The sequence below is a fragment of the Numida meleagris genome, chromosome 2, assembly GCF_002078875.1.
Source record: "Numida meleagris isolate 19003 breed g44 Domestic line chromosome 2, NumMel1.0, whole genome shotgun sequence".
NCBI classification, from domain to species: Eukaryota; Metazoa; Chordata; class Aves; order Galliformes; family Numididae; genus Numida; species Numida meleagris.
Window position 1 is genome coordinate 24,651,236 of NC_034410.1, and position 18,365 is coordinate 24,669,600.

At 38.5% G+C, this 18,365-nt stretch overlaps 1 protein-coding gene across 2 annotated transcripts in view; it reads left to right on the forward strand.

Annotated features, from left to right (window-relative positions):
• GLCCI1 (glucocorticoid induced 1) overlaps positions 1-18,365 on the forward strand; it is a 51,382-nt gene that overhangs the window by 16,372 nt on the left and 16,645 nt on the right. The window contains exons 2-4 of one of the 2 annotated variants that reach the window (XM_021385963.1): positions 1,060-1,211; positions 10,838-10,924; positions 16,654-16,770. In XM_021385963.1, the coding sequence (XP_021241638.1) occupies positions 1,060-1,211; positions 10,838-10,924; positions 16,654-16,770 (356 nt within the window). The remainder of the gene's footprint in view (positions 1-1,059; positions 1,212-10,837; positions 10,925-16,653; positions 16,771-18,365) is intronic. The other variant, XM_021385964.1, reaches the window with a different exon arrangement.

Sequence of the window (18,365 nt, forward strand, 5' to 3'; positions counted from 1 at the left end):
TGTTAATGCTATGTAAAGTATTGATGATGGAGTCTGCTTTTTGACACCTAGATGGTATAACAAGAGAAAATGCATTTGGCGATCCCTGACCTTGTTTGGCCACAAGAAGCGTACTAACAAGTGTGTTGTCAAGTTTTGAGCAGCAAACAGGATTTTGGTGGGTCAGATCATTGTATAGCATGTGACTGCTTTGAAACTAATTTCACTTGCAAACTTCCTTTAGTGGGAGTGAGCAAGATAGACAGTAGCTGTAATGTAGGGCTTAGACTGGCTTATGTAAAGTCTAGAAAATGAGTATATGAAGTAATTTTGCCTAAAGGACAAAGCAAGATGATCCAGAGAGCTTGCCATAAAATTCTGACGTGGGAAGGAACAATCTCATGAATCACTGTACTTTTCGCTTTACAAATGAAATGTAGAAGTATTCCATGATCTAAGTGAACAGGGAGAGGAATGCAAGACTGTAGGCACTGTGATGAGTGAAGGCAAACATAGTAGCTGCCTTGACCTGAGCTATGTCAGGGCATAATGCAGCCACAGGCTTCTAGCTTGCTTAGGCCTGTTTGGGAAATTGTAAATAATATGGGATGCAATACACGAGAACAAGAAATTTGGTGCGAGTTTTCTTGAGAATCGTACATCTTGTCAGGATTTGTATTTTAGCGTTAGTATAGCTAAGCAAGCTGTCTTGAATAAATAAAAGCCTGAATTGATACTATGCTATGCTTTCTTATTCAAGACGTCTGGCTTTCCTGAATTGCATCATCACCACGTTTAAATTTATTTTCTTTGATGAAAACGTATCACCCAGGTAGCCTTGCTCTTTGCTGATATGAACACATCCTGGTGGTGTTTTTTGTAACTTAAGTTTTACCTTCTGTATTTTTTTCCCTCCTTTGTCTGATGTTATCTGCTTTGATGTATTGGCATTCTTTTTGGCTTAGCATTTAGACAAACGCTTCTGATATGTTCTTGCTGTTGTCTGTCATAGCTAGCTTTTAACATTTCACGTCCAATGTAGCCTGACTTTATTGTTAATTTTGTTCTGGTTTTTCACAGTGGACAGGCCAAAATCCCAGCAAATCAGAACTTCTGGTACCATAAGGCGAACTTCTTCTTTGGACACAATTACAGGACCTTACCTCACAGGACAGTGGCCACGTGATCCCCACGTACACTACCCTTCATGTATGAAAGATAAATCTACTCAGGTAAAAGCATAAAGCTACACAGCAGAGATGTTTCATGTAATTTATGTCTTTCTGGTAATGCTTTTCTTCACTTGATCTAGAATCTTAGCACAACTTAATTCCAAAGAAGTGTGGATTCACTTGATTTTATTATGAAGTTCTATAGATGGGGTTCAGTAGTGTTTTCCTCATCAGTGTTGGTTCAGTAACATGCTACACAAGTGATAGTTGATATTGTTATGCTTTGTTAAACAGTGCTCTTGGAAAGAGTTACCTCTTGAAGTCAGACATCAGAATAAGCCTTACACAAACAATGAAGGGAAAACTACTGAGGTTATGTACTCCTGGGTCCTTCTCAGGGCTCTGTCTTTGGTAGGATCTTCTAGCAGTTAGGCTGCTATGGCATTTGTATTGCTCCAGCACTCTTTGGCTGAAAGTTAAACATTCTTGCTTGCCCAGCTTCTGGTCACATTGGGCTTGTTGTCCACAATGTTTGTCACCATCAAGCAAGTTAAAAAATATGTAATTCTGAAAACTCAAATCCCTAACAAACAAGTCATGTTTTTTTTTAGTAGCATTACTAGGGTATGAAGCAAGTCACTCAATTTCAGTATTCTAAGCTAAACTTAAAAAATAGAAGGAACTATGTCTCTGGTTGCATTTCTAATTTAGGGGCTGTGTACTGATGGTTATATCAGTTGTCTATGCTGTGATTCTGGTCCATTGTTACCAGCGGTGTCCTGCATAGAAGTATCAATAATATTTTTCTATCATCCTAACTTCTGCATATAACTGTTAAACCACTAAGACTTTTCTTCATGTGAGTGTATGTTGTAACAATGTATATGATATCTTTAAAATATCAAGGACTTTTTGGTCATTACTTCACCTGCAGACATACAGTTTTTGATTAATCTTCTGTTTCCAGTGATTTGCAACATGTTTGTTGCTGGTTCTGTCTCCACTGCTTACATTGCAGCATTTCATTATTGCAAATGCAGCATCTCTTTGAAATTATTCTAGGTTTTAGTCTTCCATGTAATACTGACCAGTTAGAATGTACAAATGATTTTTTCACGTATCTTTAATGTGCTGTTATGCAATGCAAAAAGTCTTCTGATGGGGGAAGGATAAGGGTAGAAAAAAGGGTCTGTGTGAATTCTCTAAATGCTATGTTGCCTGTTTAGGCTGTGGAGAACTATTGCTCTAACATATGTAGCTTTAATATGATCCAGAAGTTCTGTCTAATGAATCTGGGAATCCAAGGAGTGAAATTTGTTCAAAGAAACTTAGGATTTACAGGAAACTGTTGACTCTTCAAGAAAACGCTTTGTTCAAATTCTGCTCGTTCCTTTTGAAAACAAGCAGACATTTTTAGCAGAGAAGAATAAGCAGTCATCTTTGCTGTCATGAAAGATCTAAATAAAAAAGCTGTTAATTCTGGGTTTGCTTACAAGGTACTTGCGTTTCATAACGCTACATCATGAAGGTCGTCTTCTTTTGACCATAATTTCCATCCAGGAGAACTTCTGTAGCACGCTTTCTAGTTGCTTTCTTTCTTAGCCCCTTTTTCATAAAAGTATACCCAAATCAAACTTTACAAATACTCTTGTGAATGAAATACTTGGCATATTTAAGCATTCCCAAACAAACCTTTTCACTAGTTACAGAAAATAGAAATAAACCTGTTCTAAAAATACTTGAGCTCTGTGCATTTGGCAGTAAAATTACTTTCCTAGTGAGCTGAAAGTAAGTGCTGAGGTTATTTGACCTATTGGCTTGCCACCCTTGGTCTCTTTCAGAAGCAAAGCTTAGTGAGGGATGAAAAATGTTTTGCCTTTTCAGCATAATCAAATGAAACAGAGGAAAAGCAGTACTGTGGTCTTTACAAGGTGAAGGATTACTTCAAAGGAATAAAGATGGGGAAGTTTTCTTGGTTTGGATTTGTGTGGGTATCTTCTAATAGGGAATTGTTAGCTGTCTTCTAATTCAAATTATATGTATATAAAACCGAAGCAATTAGCAGTTTTGAAGCTGGGTTGGGAAAATGTGTATTTAACTACTGAGGACTGCGTAGATACATAAAATGGAATAAGTGTAGTGATTGGCATAGCAGCTTCCAAGCTTTTGTAAGTAAAATGTTTAATAGGGAGGCTTTTAAAGGAAATTACTATTTACTGAGTTATGTTTTGATTTTGTTTTTGATTGAACTCTATGTAGTTGGAAGTATATCTAGTTTCAAGAACCAAGGATGAGTTCCTAGTTCTTGGTAGAATGCATGCATGGCAAATTAACACCTTGTTCTTTGTGTGAGTACCAGTGCAGGTACTTTGACCACATCGTGTTTCTTGGCTAAGAAATAGTTTAGATCAAGGGAATCCATATAGTTTTCAGTAGCTGAAAATAATTACGCTTGGTAGTTTATCAGAGTGGAGGATAATAACAACCAATAAAAAGATAATGAAAATCAATAAAATCTTTTTTTGTTTTTCATTGGAAAATAAATTATCTCATTTTACTAATCTCAGGAACAGTACTTTCAGTACAACTTACATTGTAGGTGGAATAATGATTTCTCATTCAAGGGTACTTATTTTCCCTAATCAAACATTAATTTTAGATCAAGATTTTGTGCAGTTTTGTGAAGATGGTGATTATTTCTTAGAATTCCTGTAGTTAAAAATAGTAATAATAAAAAGGTGATATTCTCATTGTGGTTGGTTAGATGAACCCGTAATGAGGTTTATTATAAGTTCTCTGAACCTGCATAGTGCTAATGAATAAAACGTCTCTCCTTTAAAAATAAACTAGTATTTTAAAAAGTTCTTAGTAACATCTTATTATTTAAACAGAGAAATAGTGCCTTATTTTTTGTTTCCATTTCTATTGCTTTTTGGAGAATAGTAACTATAGTTCATACTGTTTCCTCCTCGAGTGTTTTGACTGAAAACACTGAAGACGAATGAAGCTGCTTCATTTGCTTTTGGAAACTATCCTACAACTTCATGTATGGCAACATCAAATTCCAAATGTCTCAGAATTCTTCATGCATTTGTGTAGGTGTTTGTGCATATGCACGCAGCCAGCTGATCTTCGAGGAGCAGCGTGTTTTGGATAATGAAAGATAAATATTTTGTTTAGTACATTTTTAGAAATTTGAGGAATGGAGATAAACATACTGTCATGCTATGTTACTATACATGCTGACATACCTTGTGTATCCTTGTATACTCTTCCCAAATTGCTCTGCTTTCCCACCTCCCTCTCCTTTTCAGTAAAGTTGGAATTTTCAATCGAGACCATTTAAAATTCAACTAGCTTCCTTCCGCGTTTCTTCTGTCTGGGTCGGAAGCACTGACTGAGCAATTTTGCATACTTCTCCTTTGTGCTATACGTGTAACAATTTCTGCCTGCTTTGAGCAATAATTCTATGTTGAAATGGTTATGCCTAACCTCAGAATCATCAGAAACAGTTGGATAATCATCATGGTTTATTAATGTAATTACTTGGCAGTAGCTAAATCGTTGAAAGCATTTTTTATAAAATGAAAAAGAGAGATTTGGGATAAAAATATTTTTTATGACATCAGTGTCATATATTGCCAGTTAAAATGAATCTATCTAATCTTTCTTGATCTGAATAATAAAACAAAAATAATAACTGTCCAAATGGTATATGATTCAGTGATTCCTCCTCCATTTTAACTGGATTCCAAGATGCTTGGATATGCCTTTTTTCATTGTATATGGCAATTATGTATTACACAAACAACAATGAAGAAAGTTTGCAAAATGCATTGCAGAATTTTTGCTGAACAATTCTCTAATCTAAAGAAAAATGCGGAGTTATTAAGCTGGAATGCTTGGCTAAAATGTTTTTTCTACTTCCATGTAGATCAAGCCTTACCTCTCCTTAGTCACCTGCATGATGTTTTGTTCTCTTTTGGGTAGAGATTCTGTTGCTTAAAAATGGACATCATAAACCAGGAGACTGAAGCTTTTTTTAATGAAATATTAGTTAACATGATTGCTATGTTATTTTTTTTAACTTTTGAGGAAGTTGGAGGAAAGTATCGAGGAAAAAGAGGTGCATGCTATACAACTACAAATTTATCATTCTGACTTTTCTTAACCTCTCAGATGTATAAGAGGAGTCACCCAAAATCAAGTTAATTTCTAATTCCTTAAGGCATTCCTTTCTGTCAAATTTCTAGAGGTCATTTGAATGCTTTAGAAACATGACAACTGACTGGACTGTCTAGTGCTGTTGCATTTCTTTTTAATGTGAAAGTTCTTCAGAAACACTACCAACTCCATTGCAAAACAAACTCATGTTCTTAATTTTTGCACCCATCCCCCAAAACAAGTCCTTCGGGGATGCAAGCTAGATATAGTAGTTAGAGTGAAGGGCTGGCAATAAAATTTGAGATGTTTATAGTAATTAGATCTTATTTTATGTTTAGGTAGGTTGGTGTTCTTATGTAGTTGTTCTGATCTAAATGAAGTGAAAAGAATGGAGGTGTATAACCCTGATATGGATGGAAAAGCGAGGCAGAATTACCAAACGCTTCAGAAGAAATGCTAATCTCTGCAAGGTTGGATGAGTTAGAACAATGGTAATTGTGATTTACTTTAAAGCTGAGAAGAGCAACCAGATGTGGTGTTCGCAGCACACCCCCATCCTGTGCACATGCTTTAAGCTTTGTGTCAGCTGAGACCAGGACCTTTGCATTTCAGAATATCAGCAATCCTCCTCTTGATTTGAAACATGCATTACTTAACCCTTTCCTGGTTCTCATCCTAAAATGTTTTAAACCTTAGTTTCTTCACCTAAAGTTGTGGGAGAAATTCTAGTTAGTTCATACTTAATACAATAAATTTGTTTCAGCTTTGAAGTGGCATTGCCAGCTTCACTGATGGTACTGGTGACCTCTGTTACTTTGTTTCTGACTTGAGATGAAGCAGTTAACTTCGGTTTCTTTTTCTGTGATGCAGAAATTTATCTTCAGATACCATTTTCAATTTTGTTCATTCTGTTTTTTTTAAATGTTTAGCATGGGACGGGTACACTTTGCAGTGGTTTCAGATGAAGACTTCTGTGAATAAGTTTGTGGTGTAGAAACTAAATAAAGATGGGAAAACAACTTTCACAAAATGTGGCATATCAAGGGTGCAGGATGACTTGTTCTTATTTCTAATGTATTTGTTAGAAAGTGATTTTTTTTAAAAAAAGTTTTGCTTGAAAATAAAGATTTGGAATTGCGAAACCCAAATTTATCTTCATTTGGTGTGGGTTATAATATATTAGGAGCAGAAATGTATAGTGTTTAAAGAGTCTGGCTTGCTATGATATTCTAGCAACTGTTTGTTATTTTTAACTGCTTTTTTCTTTTTTCCAACTGATAATAAATAGCACATTAATACAATATTGCCTGAGTTTACTACTGTGCTAGGGAGTATCATACAGTATTTATAATCTAATACTGCAAAGAAAAGTGGTGGGCGTGGTCTGTCCTGGCTCAATTTACCAGAGATTGAAAGCAACTATATATAATACTTGTCTCAAGGGATTTGAGTAGAAGAGCGTCAAAACATATTTTGAAGCAGCACAAAATCTAGCGTTAAGTGAATGGATTTTACATATTTGTTAAACAGGTATTCCTCTCCGTCTTTACTAGCAGTACCAGTATTGTTTATGAAACTCTTCAGAATGCTGCTATTAGTTCTTGTTTTATCTATTTGGATCAACATCTATGGTTAAAAAAAAAAAATGCCAGCAAGTTCTCACTACATTCCTTGGTTATTCTGTTTTGCCTATTTGTTTGTTTAGTAACTCAGATTTTTTTTAGGAACTCATTGTCTTTTCTATTTATTATGCTGTAGTTGAAAGGCTATGAGCTTATAGTGATGCCTGTCATGTTGTCCTGGCCTACAGGAAAATATTTAAGCACCTGTTCCTGGTTTGTCTTGGAGTTGTTCACCAAACTGTGGAGCAATGTAATGTTCAGAAAAGATCACTAGAATGTAGATTTCATAGAATCATTCACGCTGGAAAAGAACTCTAAGATCATTTAGTCCAACCATCAACCCATCACCACCATGCCTGCTGAAGCCATATCAGTCAGTGCCACATCTACATGTTTCTTGAAAACCTCCAGGGGTGGCAATTCTTCCATCTCCCTGGGCAGCCTATTCCAATGCCTTGTCACTCTTCCTGAGAAGAAATTTTTCCTGATATCCAACCTGCACCTCCCCTGGCACAACTTAAAGTCAGTACTTCTCCCAGGTAACTAGTGATAGGAGGCTGACATAGCCACCTTGCTACAACATCCTTTCAGGTAGTTGTGGAGAGTGATAAGGTCTCCCCTGAGTCTCCTTTTCTCCAGACTAAACAATCCCAGTTTTCTTGTCCTCTCCTCTGAAGACTTATGTTCCAAACCTTTCGCTAGCTCTATTGCCCTTCTTTGGATATGCTCCAGGGCTTTGACATCTTTCTTGTAGTGAGAGGCCCAAAACTGAACACAGCTATTTTGAAAGCCCACACTTTTTAAAAAGATAATAACGTTTCCCTCATTTTCTGTAGTGCTTTAGAAATTTGCAAGCCATTTAAGTAATGGTGATGCTTCAAGAAGCATTAAAAATGGTGGAGTCTTTGAGAAGTTATGGGGAGATGACAAGTACCCTGTCTGTGAGATCAAGTAATTAGTTAGTGTGGCTCCATTAAAATGCAGAATAAGTAGATGTGGGTGACATTTGCATGGAACTGGGACTATGCTTCTAGGAAAAAAAAAAAAGGCTTTATAGAATCATAGAATGGCTTGGAGGCTGGACTCACCATCTGTGGGTAGGGTTGCTGTCCACTAGATTAGCCTTCCCAGAGCCCCAACCAACCTGGCCTTGAGTGCCTCCAGGGATGTGGCAGTCACAGCTTCTCTGAACAACTTGTTCCAGTGCCTCACCACTGAGTGGAAATTGCAGTACTCCATGTGTAGCCTCATGAGGTCAGGGTGAGGGGTAAAATTGCTTCCCTAGCTCTGCTAGCCACCCCTCTTTGGATGCAGCCTAGGATACAGTTAATCTTCTGCATTGTAAGTGCATAGTGTTGGCTGGTGTCAAGCTTTTCATCCACCAGAACCTCAAGTCCTATGCAGAGCTCCTCTCAGGGAGTTCTTCTCCCAGTCTACACATATCTGGGATTGCTGTGACCCAAGTGTAACACCTCATGCTTGGCCTTGTTGAACCTCATTGAGTATGGGAGTGCCTACTTCTCAGACTTGTCCAGGTCCCAGTGAATAACATCCCTTTCTTCTGTTGTTATCAACTGCACTGCTCAGGTCTGATGTTGTTGCTGAGGTCACACTCAATTCCTCCTGTCTCTATCATTGATAAAGATGCTGAAGAGCACCAGAAACAAAATGGGACCCCCTGAGGGACACTTCTTGTGATCAGCCTCCACATGGTTGTGGTCAACAGCCCTACATCCCTCTGGCTGTGACCTTCCAACCAATTCTTTATCTGCTGAGTAGTCTACCTCTCAAGTCTGTATCTTTCCAATTTAGAGATAAGGATGTGGTGTAGGACCACGTCAAATGCCTTGTGCAAATCCAGGTAGACAACATCAAGTTGCCATTCCATTGTCCACTGATGCGGTCTCTCCATCATAGAAGGCCACTGGATTGGTGAGGCATGCTTTGCCCTTGGTGAATCCATGCTAGCTGTATCACTTTCACCTCTTGTCTCACGTGCCTAACGTAGCTTCCAGGAGGATCTGTTTCATGATCTTCCTAGGCACAGCCATGAGTCTCATGGGCCTGTAGTTCCCTGGGTCTTCCTTTCTCCCTTTTCATAAAAGTGGGAGTGATTTTTTACTTTTTCCAGTCCATGGAATCTTCACCTGACAGCTGTGTCTTTTCAAGTATGGTGGAGAGTGGCTTGGCAGTCATGTTAACCAGCTCCCTCAGTGCCCTGTGATGCATGTTGTCTGGCCATGTATAGTATATAAATTCAGTCTCATCAGGTGGTCTCTGAGTTGTGGATTTGCCTGGCTGAGTGACTTGTATTTTTATGATAGCTTTAAATAGATGATTTAACTCTTCACTTTTGTTAACTGTTTTTTCATAACCACATTAATGCTTCTTTCTCAGACCCCCACACAGACTCATGAAATAAATACGCAGAAGTCTGACTTGTTTTCTTTTCTGAGAACATGCAGCAAAAATTCAGGGCTGGCAGAGAACAGAAATGGGATATGTGGACTTACGTGCACAATGTGTCTGTTACCACATTAAATATTGTCATTGCTGCCAGGCTGTAGGCCATATAATACTGCAGCAGCTCTGTGATTCTAACAGCATAGCATACAACCTGAAACTAAGATTCAGTGTTCAGTGGTGTCAGCCTGTAGCATGTGTGGTTCCATTCTTTGAGCCCCAGGGAGCTGCTTCTGCCCCTTCCCTGAGCAGCAAGTGTGAGGAGCTCTAGGTGTTGCTTATTGTGGTGTTCTTCAAGGCCATGTCTGGTCTCCCCTCTGTGGGAGGGTGTTACAGAAGGTTCTAGGTCCTGGAGAGGAAGAAAGAATGAGAAAAGCTGTGGAGGATTTGGGCTTCCATGTGTAGGTGGGGGAGGGCTGAAGGGAAGGCCTGTGGAGAGATGGATCCCTGAAGTGGTCTGACCTGCTTGGGTGGAGTCCTGGCTCTCCCACGCAAGTGTCACCAATGGTCCCCTGAGGTCTCTCTGGTTGATCTTGTGCCCCTGAAAACCACCTCTGCTGAGTTTTCATGGTTTTCAGTAGTATGGTTTTATTTCTTGCAGTTGGTACTAAGGATTCAGCTAATATCAGTGGAAGTTGTTGAAAAAATCTTGTTTTTATGAATTTTTGAGTGTGTGTAGCTCTTTTACATTACTTTTACCCCAAAATCTCTGGATTTTAAATGTCATAATTGCCCCTCTGACAGCCAGTGACTGGCTTTTTGTTTGGAAATGCTGGTGGAAATCCACAATTTTTTAATAATTCTTCAGTGAACAGATCTAGGAGATGCAGAATTGGCTTCTAGAACCTTCTCCATTGTTGGGATCTACTTTTGTAGCTCCTAAATTCAAGGACTGTTAGCAGCCTTCTGGGCTTGCAGACAAAGCTGGAAAAGGTCTATTCTTCTGCTTGTTATGTCATTGTCAAAAATAATAGAAGACGTATTGAGTCAGAGTTAGAAGGAAGAAACTGATTATATGGCCCAGTGACTAAGGAACACAGGTGGGAGAAGTGAATACTGGCTTTTTGGTTTTCAATATATTTCTTTTAGTTTTGTGGTTTTCTAACTGTTCACGGGGTAAAAAACAAATGTATGCTGAAGCAAGGATAGGAGCAGTCAGGGTGTTTTTGTAGTTGTCAGGCAGCTGATTTCTTCTTCAGTAATGTTCGTTGTCATCCTTTGTAAGCACAAATTTACAAAGCCTTAAACTGAATTATCAACATTATTTTTTATTCATTGATAACATTACTGCTGCATATTAGATTCTAAATTTGTTCTTTATGTGTAATGCCTGGACTCTAACTTTATGGAAGGATTAGACCAATAATTTGTGAGAAAATTTTTCTTAACCTGGGGAATTCACTACAATATACATACATATATTTTTTCCCCCTCCAGACACCTAGCTGTTGGGCTGAAGAAGGAGCAGAAAAGCGATCACATCAGCGCTCAGCGTCATGGGGAAGTGCTGATCAACTAAAAGAGGTGAGAATTTTTGCACACTGCAGACTTTCCAGTCTTGATATGGCTCAGACGTATTTTTTAATCCCTATCTGGAGTCCAGGAAACTGCACCCTTTCCCTCCCCTCTGTTGCTCTTGAAACAGGTTTTACCTCCCTGCGTAGAAATGTTTCTGGACTGATTGTTGTTTTATGCATGTTGGATTTCCTCCCTTCCTACTACACAGTGTTGGCTGCAGAGGAGTGGCCAGAGTGAGTGCTGAGAAACCAGCTTGTTGCTGTTGTTTTTGTTCAGAGTTACCTTAGCAAGCTTTCTGTTCTCTAACACTGAAAGAGACAAAGCCAAAGTCTCTATATTACTATATTCTTGTTAAGAAATTTTGGTCAGGCTTAAGGGTAAAGGTGGAGAGGATGTCAGTTTCACAAATGAAATAGTGGAGTAAGTGATGACACAGTAGTTAGTAGTTGAAATGCTCTTCAGTTGTATGTATTTCATTGTAAACTACAATAGAAACAAGATAGAACCCATCAAAAGTGGATTTACATAATGAGAAGTTAGGTACAGGAAAATGGTTTCCAGTTCAGCTGAATGTGCGCTATTTTAGTCTTATGTACCAGTGAACTACATTCTGTTCCAAATTCATGCAACTCTAACTTCGGCCATTACCAAATACTTAGTCTGCAGTCAGCCTCTTGTCTCTGTCAGAAAGGGTTCAGCCTCTCTTCCAGAGCTACATCTCTCTCTTTAAGAAATGAATTTTGCAGCGTATTGTCATATGGTGGCTCTTCCCTGATTCTATGTTTTTTGTGTACTCTCTCTGGCTCCTTGTTTTGAGTAGGACATTCAGAAATGAGGAGAAATGCATAGATTGTCTAAGGAGACATTGTTACTGGCAATAGACAGTCCATTTTCTCACAGCTATTGGTTGGAAGAATAGTTGTCAACAGGAGTGAGAAGTTTGATTCATCAAATTTTAAAATAAAATTTGAGAAATAAAGAATAATTTTGCATTTCAGCAGTAACAGTATCCTTGTTTTTAAAGATAAGCTCCTGGGCCAAAGAGAGATGAGAGTTGTCTACTCTGGTCTCATTGAGCACCTGTTATGAAACCCATCTTAACTGATTTATTAGTACGTAGGCCTTCCAAGTGCCTGGGTGACTTCATTTGCAGCTGTGAGCAAATACTCAGAACCACAAATTAAGTGTCTAGGAATTAGTACAGAAGGAGTCTTGTGTCTGAAAAGTTTTGGCTTAAACATTAGCTACCAGCACAAAGGAACTGAACAGGAGGCAAGAATAACATCTGTGTTGCTGGGATAACACTCTCTCACTTCTACTGAGAGACCATCCTTCATCATCTGGTGGTTTTGTATCGAGTTTTGCAGCAAGCAGCTTTTTCCCACCACATGGCTCTGACTGTCAGTGATAGGGAAGCCTTCAGTGTGTAAGTAAGTCTGTCATTTGATCACAGTGATCCATTTTGCAAACTTGCCATCCTCTATGAGCTGATCACAAGAGAGAGACGAGAAATGTAGTTGATGGGTTTCATGATTCCTTTCTGATAGAACGCTTTAAAAAATATGAAGGGGGAAGTGTGTGGAAATAAACTGTTCCTATTCAAATTTTGCAGGAATTGTTCATTCTAAAACTTGCCCTCATCTCTTCCAGCTTCTGGTTCTTTCCCTTTCTCTGTCTCCAGCTTTTCAACATTGTTTTGTTGCCTTTTCCAGTTCCACAGGTTCATTTGTAGTCCATGTCATTCTGTGTACGTTTTCCAGCCAATTCTAGTCGATCTTCTCTTACTTCTGCACTTACTCAACTGCTCTCCAGTTCCTTGTCTGCTCTTTTTGTTGTTTGGCTTCTATTTTTAATCCCTTATTTTTTATTTTTCCTCACCTATAAGTCCTGATACTAGCCTCTCTGTCCAGCCATTCCCTGTCTGTGTGTGATACTTGTGAGCACGTGCAAGATTTTCACCTTCCCACACCAATGTACTTAATGCCTGCATGCTGAGTGGTAAGAGTTTTCTTGATGCCATCAGTTTCTTTGTGACTTGATAATCTGCATTTTCTGGAAGGAGAAATTCTCTTAGTTCTATTTGGTCCTAAAGTTCAGCAGAGAATCATAGAACTGTTTGAGTTGGAAGGGACCTTTAAAGATTGTCTAGGCCAACTCCCCTGCAAGGGAGCAGGGACACCTACAGCTAGGTCAGGTTGCTCAGAGCCTGGTCCAGTTGATCTTGAATGTCTCCAGGGACAGGCCATCCACCACCTCTCTAGGCATTCTGTTCCAGTGCCTCCCCACCCTTATTCTAAAGAACTTTTTCATTATATGCAATCTAAATCTTCCCCCTTTTAGTTTAAAATAATTTCCTCTTGTCCTATCACAGCAGACCCTGCTAAAGAAAGGTACTGATACTAGCAAACGTAGCTGTGTCTTAGTTTCAGCTGGCATGGAATTGTTTTCTTTAAGGTGTCTGGTATGGTGTTATGGTTTGGTTCTTAGAGAAAAACAATGTTGATAATACACCAATGTTTATAGTTGCTGCTAAGCAGTGTTGTACAGAGCCAAGGCCATTCTCATTGAAGCGCCCAGGGAGCTGGGAGGGAACAGAATTAGGACAGCTGACTTCCACTGGGAAGGGGGAGAAGTGAGTGAATGACTGTGTGGTGCTTAGCCACCTGCTGGGTTAAACCATAACAAGCTGCCAGTTCCAAACATCTATCTTGAACATGTGCAAACTGGAAATTTTGCTAAAGCTTCACCAAACAAAGGCTTTTTCAAGAAATAGGTGCATTCTCAGGATAAGACTCCCAGACAAATGTTTGGCTTTTTCTTCCAAAGCACTGAAGAATTAAAAAGCATAAATAAAATGATTTTTTATCTACTTTCCTTGGATTAGTGTACCTCTTACATATCTGGAGTTTATTTTGATTGATGTTTGATCTAATGATGCTTTTCTGGTGCTTAGAAAGATCAACTTCTAGCTTTCTAGCTAATTAGGGTTTTTGGCAGTTAGCACAGCTACCTCTTCCTCTTAAAAGGAGTGGTTTTCCTCAACTTTGCATGAAGGTGGAAGATACTTAGCAGTAAAAAGATGATATTGTAGAAGAAAAAAGCAATTGAGGTTTCAAGATTAGCTTTGGCAAGTGGTAGATTCACTGCGTACTCTCAGAGAAGAGATGGAGTGCCATTTGGTTTGGAGGATTCTTCTGCCCACATATTTGGCACTGCTGACTGCTTACTATGGCTGTTACGAAGCCAGGTAGCCTGTGCTGGCAAGCTGTTCTGTGTCTAGGGGATGAATAAGAAATGGCAGGTTGGTTTTTATGTGCTCATTCTTTCTCATTCTTTTGTCTGATATTAACTACTGCATCAGAGAAAGGAAGGGTTCTTTGGAATTTAGGGTTCTTCAAATTCAGGGGTAAGGATATGATCTGAGAAAGCATGTCTGTTTCTTCACTGCATTTTGTATTTGGCTTAAATGGCCGTATTGTGATTCCAGACAAAGTCAGATTCTTCTACAAATTTTCATCTTTCTCTTTTACCCCAGTGACCCAAGAAGCATTTTGTTTGTTATTGTCACGAACCTATCGATTGCCAAAATACACATACTCTGGAAATGACTGAGAAAACTTCCCTTCCAGGTGTCCATGATTCCTTTCAGAAGATCATAGCTTCAGGGTTTTGGAGAGTGTAGAGACGTATTAGGCCATTGGAGCACTCCCACTGTCCAAATCTTCAGTAAGAGGCTGTGTTCTCTTAAAGACTTGCAAACTGCTGGCAACAAAAATCTGAGTCAGAGCTCTGAGGTGAATTTAAATCTTTTTTTATAGCATGCTTCTGAGGAAAACTCAGAATGGTAGATTTCATTTAAATAAAAAACAGGGTAATTAACTGTTTAAATAGGAGTAAGCCCACAGCATCAGGGAAAGGCAGCAGAAATTAGAACAGCATTCTCCCTGCCTAGTGTTCTTGCTTTTTTGGTTATTCTTGTAGCCATCCATTTCAATCCACAGCTATCTTCTAGTCTGGGCTTCATTTTTTTCCTCTTGTTCTGCTTTTTAAAGGAGATGAAGATCATTTCCCTACGCACACCCTTCTCCAACATTTTTGATCTACATTGTTGTAGATGTACTTTCATGTTCCCTTATCAAACTGGTTACTTTCTTGCTTCTTCATCTCTCTGAGCTGGGTTTCCTAATTAACGTTACTCTTACATGGAGAATTGAGTAGTTCTGGACTTTTTTTTTGGTGGAGTTGGGGCATCTCTTCAAATTCTGTCAAAGTTTCTTCTATCATTGTGCCCAAGTGGCACCTCTCATCGGGAGATTTATCTTGTTCTTTAGCTTGTTTTCATTAAAAACTTGGTCGTGCTAGGGCTCTGTCTTGATGTATTCAACATGGACCCATCTGGAAATCTGAACTGTTCCTGCCATTGAAGATTAGGAGTAGTCAAGAATTTCTGAGTAGCAGTTCTTTGAATATGGATTATGAAGTGTGGCAAGACTTGATGTGAAACATTTAAGGTAGATCTGTTGTGTGAGTGATATTAGAAACAAAACCAAGAAAATTCCAAAGATTGTAGCAAAGCTCCATCAAAGCCTTCACTGAGCACTGTCAACTCTTGATGCTGAAAAGTGATGTAAAGTGTTTCTCTACCACAGAGCTGCTTTTTTGCGAGGACATTAGAGGTATATTTAACTACTTGGAGTTAACCACAGAATGAATGTACTTGAAGTAGTCTGTCACTCAGAGAGACAGGATACTTTCCAGCTGATGAAATTCTTTGAAATATGAATTCCGTGTGCGTTCATATCTCCTTACTTGCCCTTCAGATCTTTAAATTGTATCTCTAGCTGAGTTTAAAATGAAGTGGGGACTTGCATGCATTGCCTTTTATGCCAGCATGCTGATACTGAAGGACAGTGAGATTTGAGCATGAAGAAAAAAAATTATCCTGTTCTAGGGAAGTGTCTCTACCTGTTGTCTAAATTTGCACGTAGTCTAAACTTCTTAAACAATACTTAGAGAGTGAAATGCTCTTTCATGTAGAAACTACTCAAGGGAAATAAGTAAAACAATTCCTAGATTAAATTATTTGAGTTCTTTTAAGGAGCAGGTCAAGTGAATAATGGTTATAATTGCATTTGCCCTTTTAAAATATATATTGTTTGCTTGCACGCCTTTGCAACAAACAGCGGAAAAGAAAATTCTGTCTGCTTGAAGAAATTTGCGGTAATGTAGCCTGCAGGGAAATACCATGAAATGTATTAAGCTCTGCAAGATGAAGCAATACATACTGATTGACAGTCGTTTGTAGAGGTTCTTTTGTTTCAATTATGAATTATTGGAAAACTTTGCTTTGGCTTAAGGTCAAATAAATTTGGCTGTAGGCTTCACAGTCCCTCAGTTTAAGCTAGTTATAGGCCAGAAATCGCTATAAATTGTTACTAGGACTACTTTTCATTTGCATCAGTTACTACAGTACTTTCTTGCAAATGGGGAAGTTTAGTAGTAAACTAAACCTGCTTACATATTCAGGTTGATGAATAGAGCAGTTACTTTGGAGAAAGCCTCTAGCTGCCTGCTAGAGGCTTTAATGTTCGTACCTCAAGGGTAGACAATCCAATGTGCTTGTAAAATTCTTTTAAAGAGGACTTTAAAAACATCTGTGATTCACTTCATGAAGAAATATATAAACAGGAATCTTTTGATAACTCATTAATCGCTTCATCTGAACTTCTTTCCAGCAGATTGCCAAACTGAGACAGCAGCTTCAGCGCAGTAAGCAGAGTAGTCGTCACGGTAAAGAGAAAGAACGTCAATCACCTCTCCATGGCAACCATATAGCAATCAGTCAGACTCAGGTAAGTAGATAAATAGCTGCTTATATTAACAGCCTCCTGTTTTATCAATGTTCAGTGAATAGCTTGCTCTTTCTTCCCATCTTTCTTCTGTTTGCTTTCTTCTGTGGTGCATTGGAATGCTTAGCAACCTGATACCATTGCATCTACTCTGAATTTTATCTGATAGCCATCGTATAATAAAAGAAAGAGGGATTGCAGCAGGATATCACCTAAAATATATTGAGATGCTTTAAAAATTCTGTGCATGGCCAGATAAGGCTGTCTTTCCAGGAATGCATACGCATTTCTAAGGCTAATTTTCGTGGTATGCTTTCAAAGGTCTCTGCTCACCTGGAGGGTTTTTGCTTATCAGTTACACAACCCAATTTCATCTGAGCTCATTTTATAGGTAAATAAATAAAATGTACCAAAAGTAAGCAGTCTGGATTGACAGCTCAACAATTGGTTAAGTCTTTGAGCAGCAGACAGAACTTTGAATGGAACCTGTTAGAAGGTGTTTGCATTGAGATTACAGAACCCAGTTTTCTGCTTCTCTAAAAATGAATTGATTTGTTGCAAACAGACTTACAATTCACCTTACCATGTATTTGTCACTAAAAGGCAGGAACATTTCTTCATCCAGTATTTGAAGGAAGGCCTCATTTCCTTGTTCATTTTAGGAGTTTTTCTGATAATTTGCTTATTGGTTAATTTGTGGCCAGAGAAGCAGCTTCCATAAGATTATCAAGTTAGAGGAAAATACTGTTCTGTCTGCTTTCTAAAAAGATGATGATAATTCACCTCAAATTTAAGCTTGGATGAAATCAAGATGATGCTTACTAGTTACCCCATCCCTGGAAATAGAGGGCTGTTTATCTTTCACACTGCAGGATAGGAATCATCTTCATGGCTTTGCCTAGGACATTCCTTTTGGTTGTTATGGTAGTCTAGAATCATTGTCAACGAAAGATTCTGTGTTATAGGATGAGAGCCTTCACATAATTCTTTATGGTAGTAATGCCTTACTTGAGGTAGAATGACATTGCTATGTTACACTATATGTTGAGAGTTTCCATCATATTAATAAGAAAAATTGCTCTAATTGCCAGCCTGTTCTAGATCCAGACTTACTGTGACTACAGTTACTTACTGTAAAAACTTAATCAGAGAGGATCCAAGAGTGAAATCTTAGGATGCAAATTCTTATGTCCAGATTATGTTGATGAGCATTCTTATATTCTATATCAATGAGCAATGTGATGACAATCCTCTGATCTCTCTCGGACCTTGTATACCTGAGGAAACACCTCTCAGTGAATCAGGAATAGGACACCATAATCTCTTAACCTCTCTGGAAAGTAAAGCTCGGGCTCCTAGTCTGACATCTTCTGCTTTCTGTTACGTTATTACTAACGTATTTTTCAAAGTGATTTGTGAATTTATGTAAATCTTAATATAGATGATCATTTTAGCATTAGCCTGGCTAAGACAGCTTTGATTTTCAGATCCTTTCATGCATCAGTTACAAAAACTTGCCTGTATTCTGAGAACGTCTTTCTCTTATTAAGAAAGATGCTGACACTATGAGTAATAGCTTTGACCAATTGCCTGGGCAA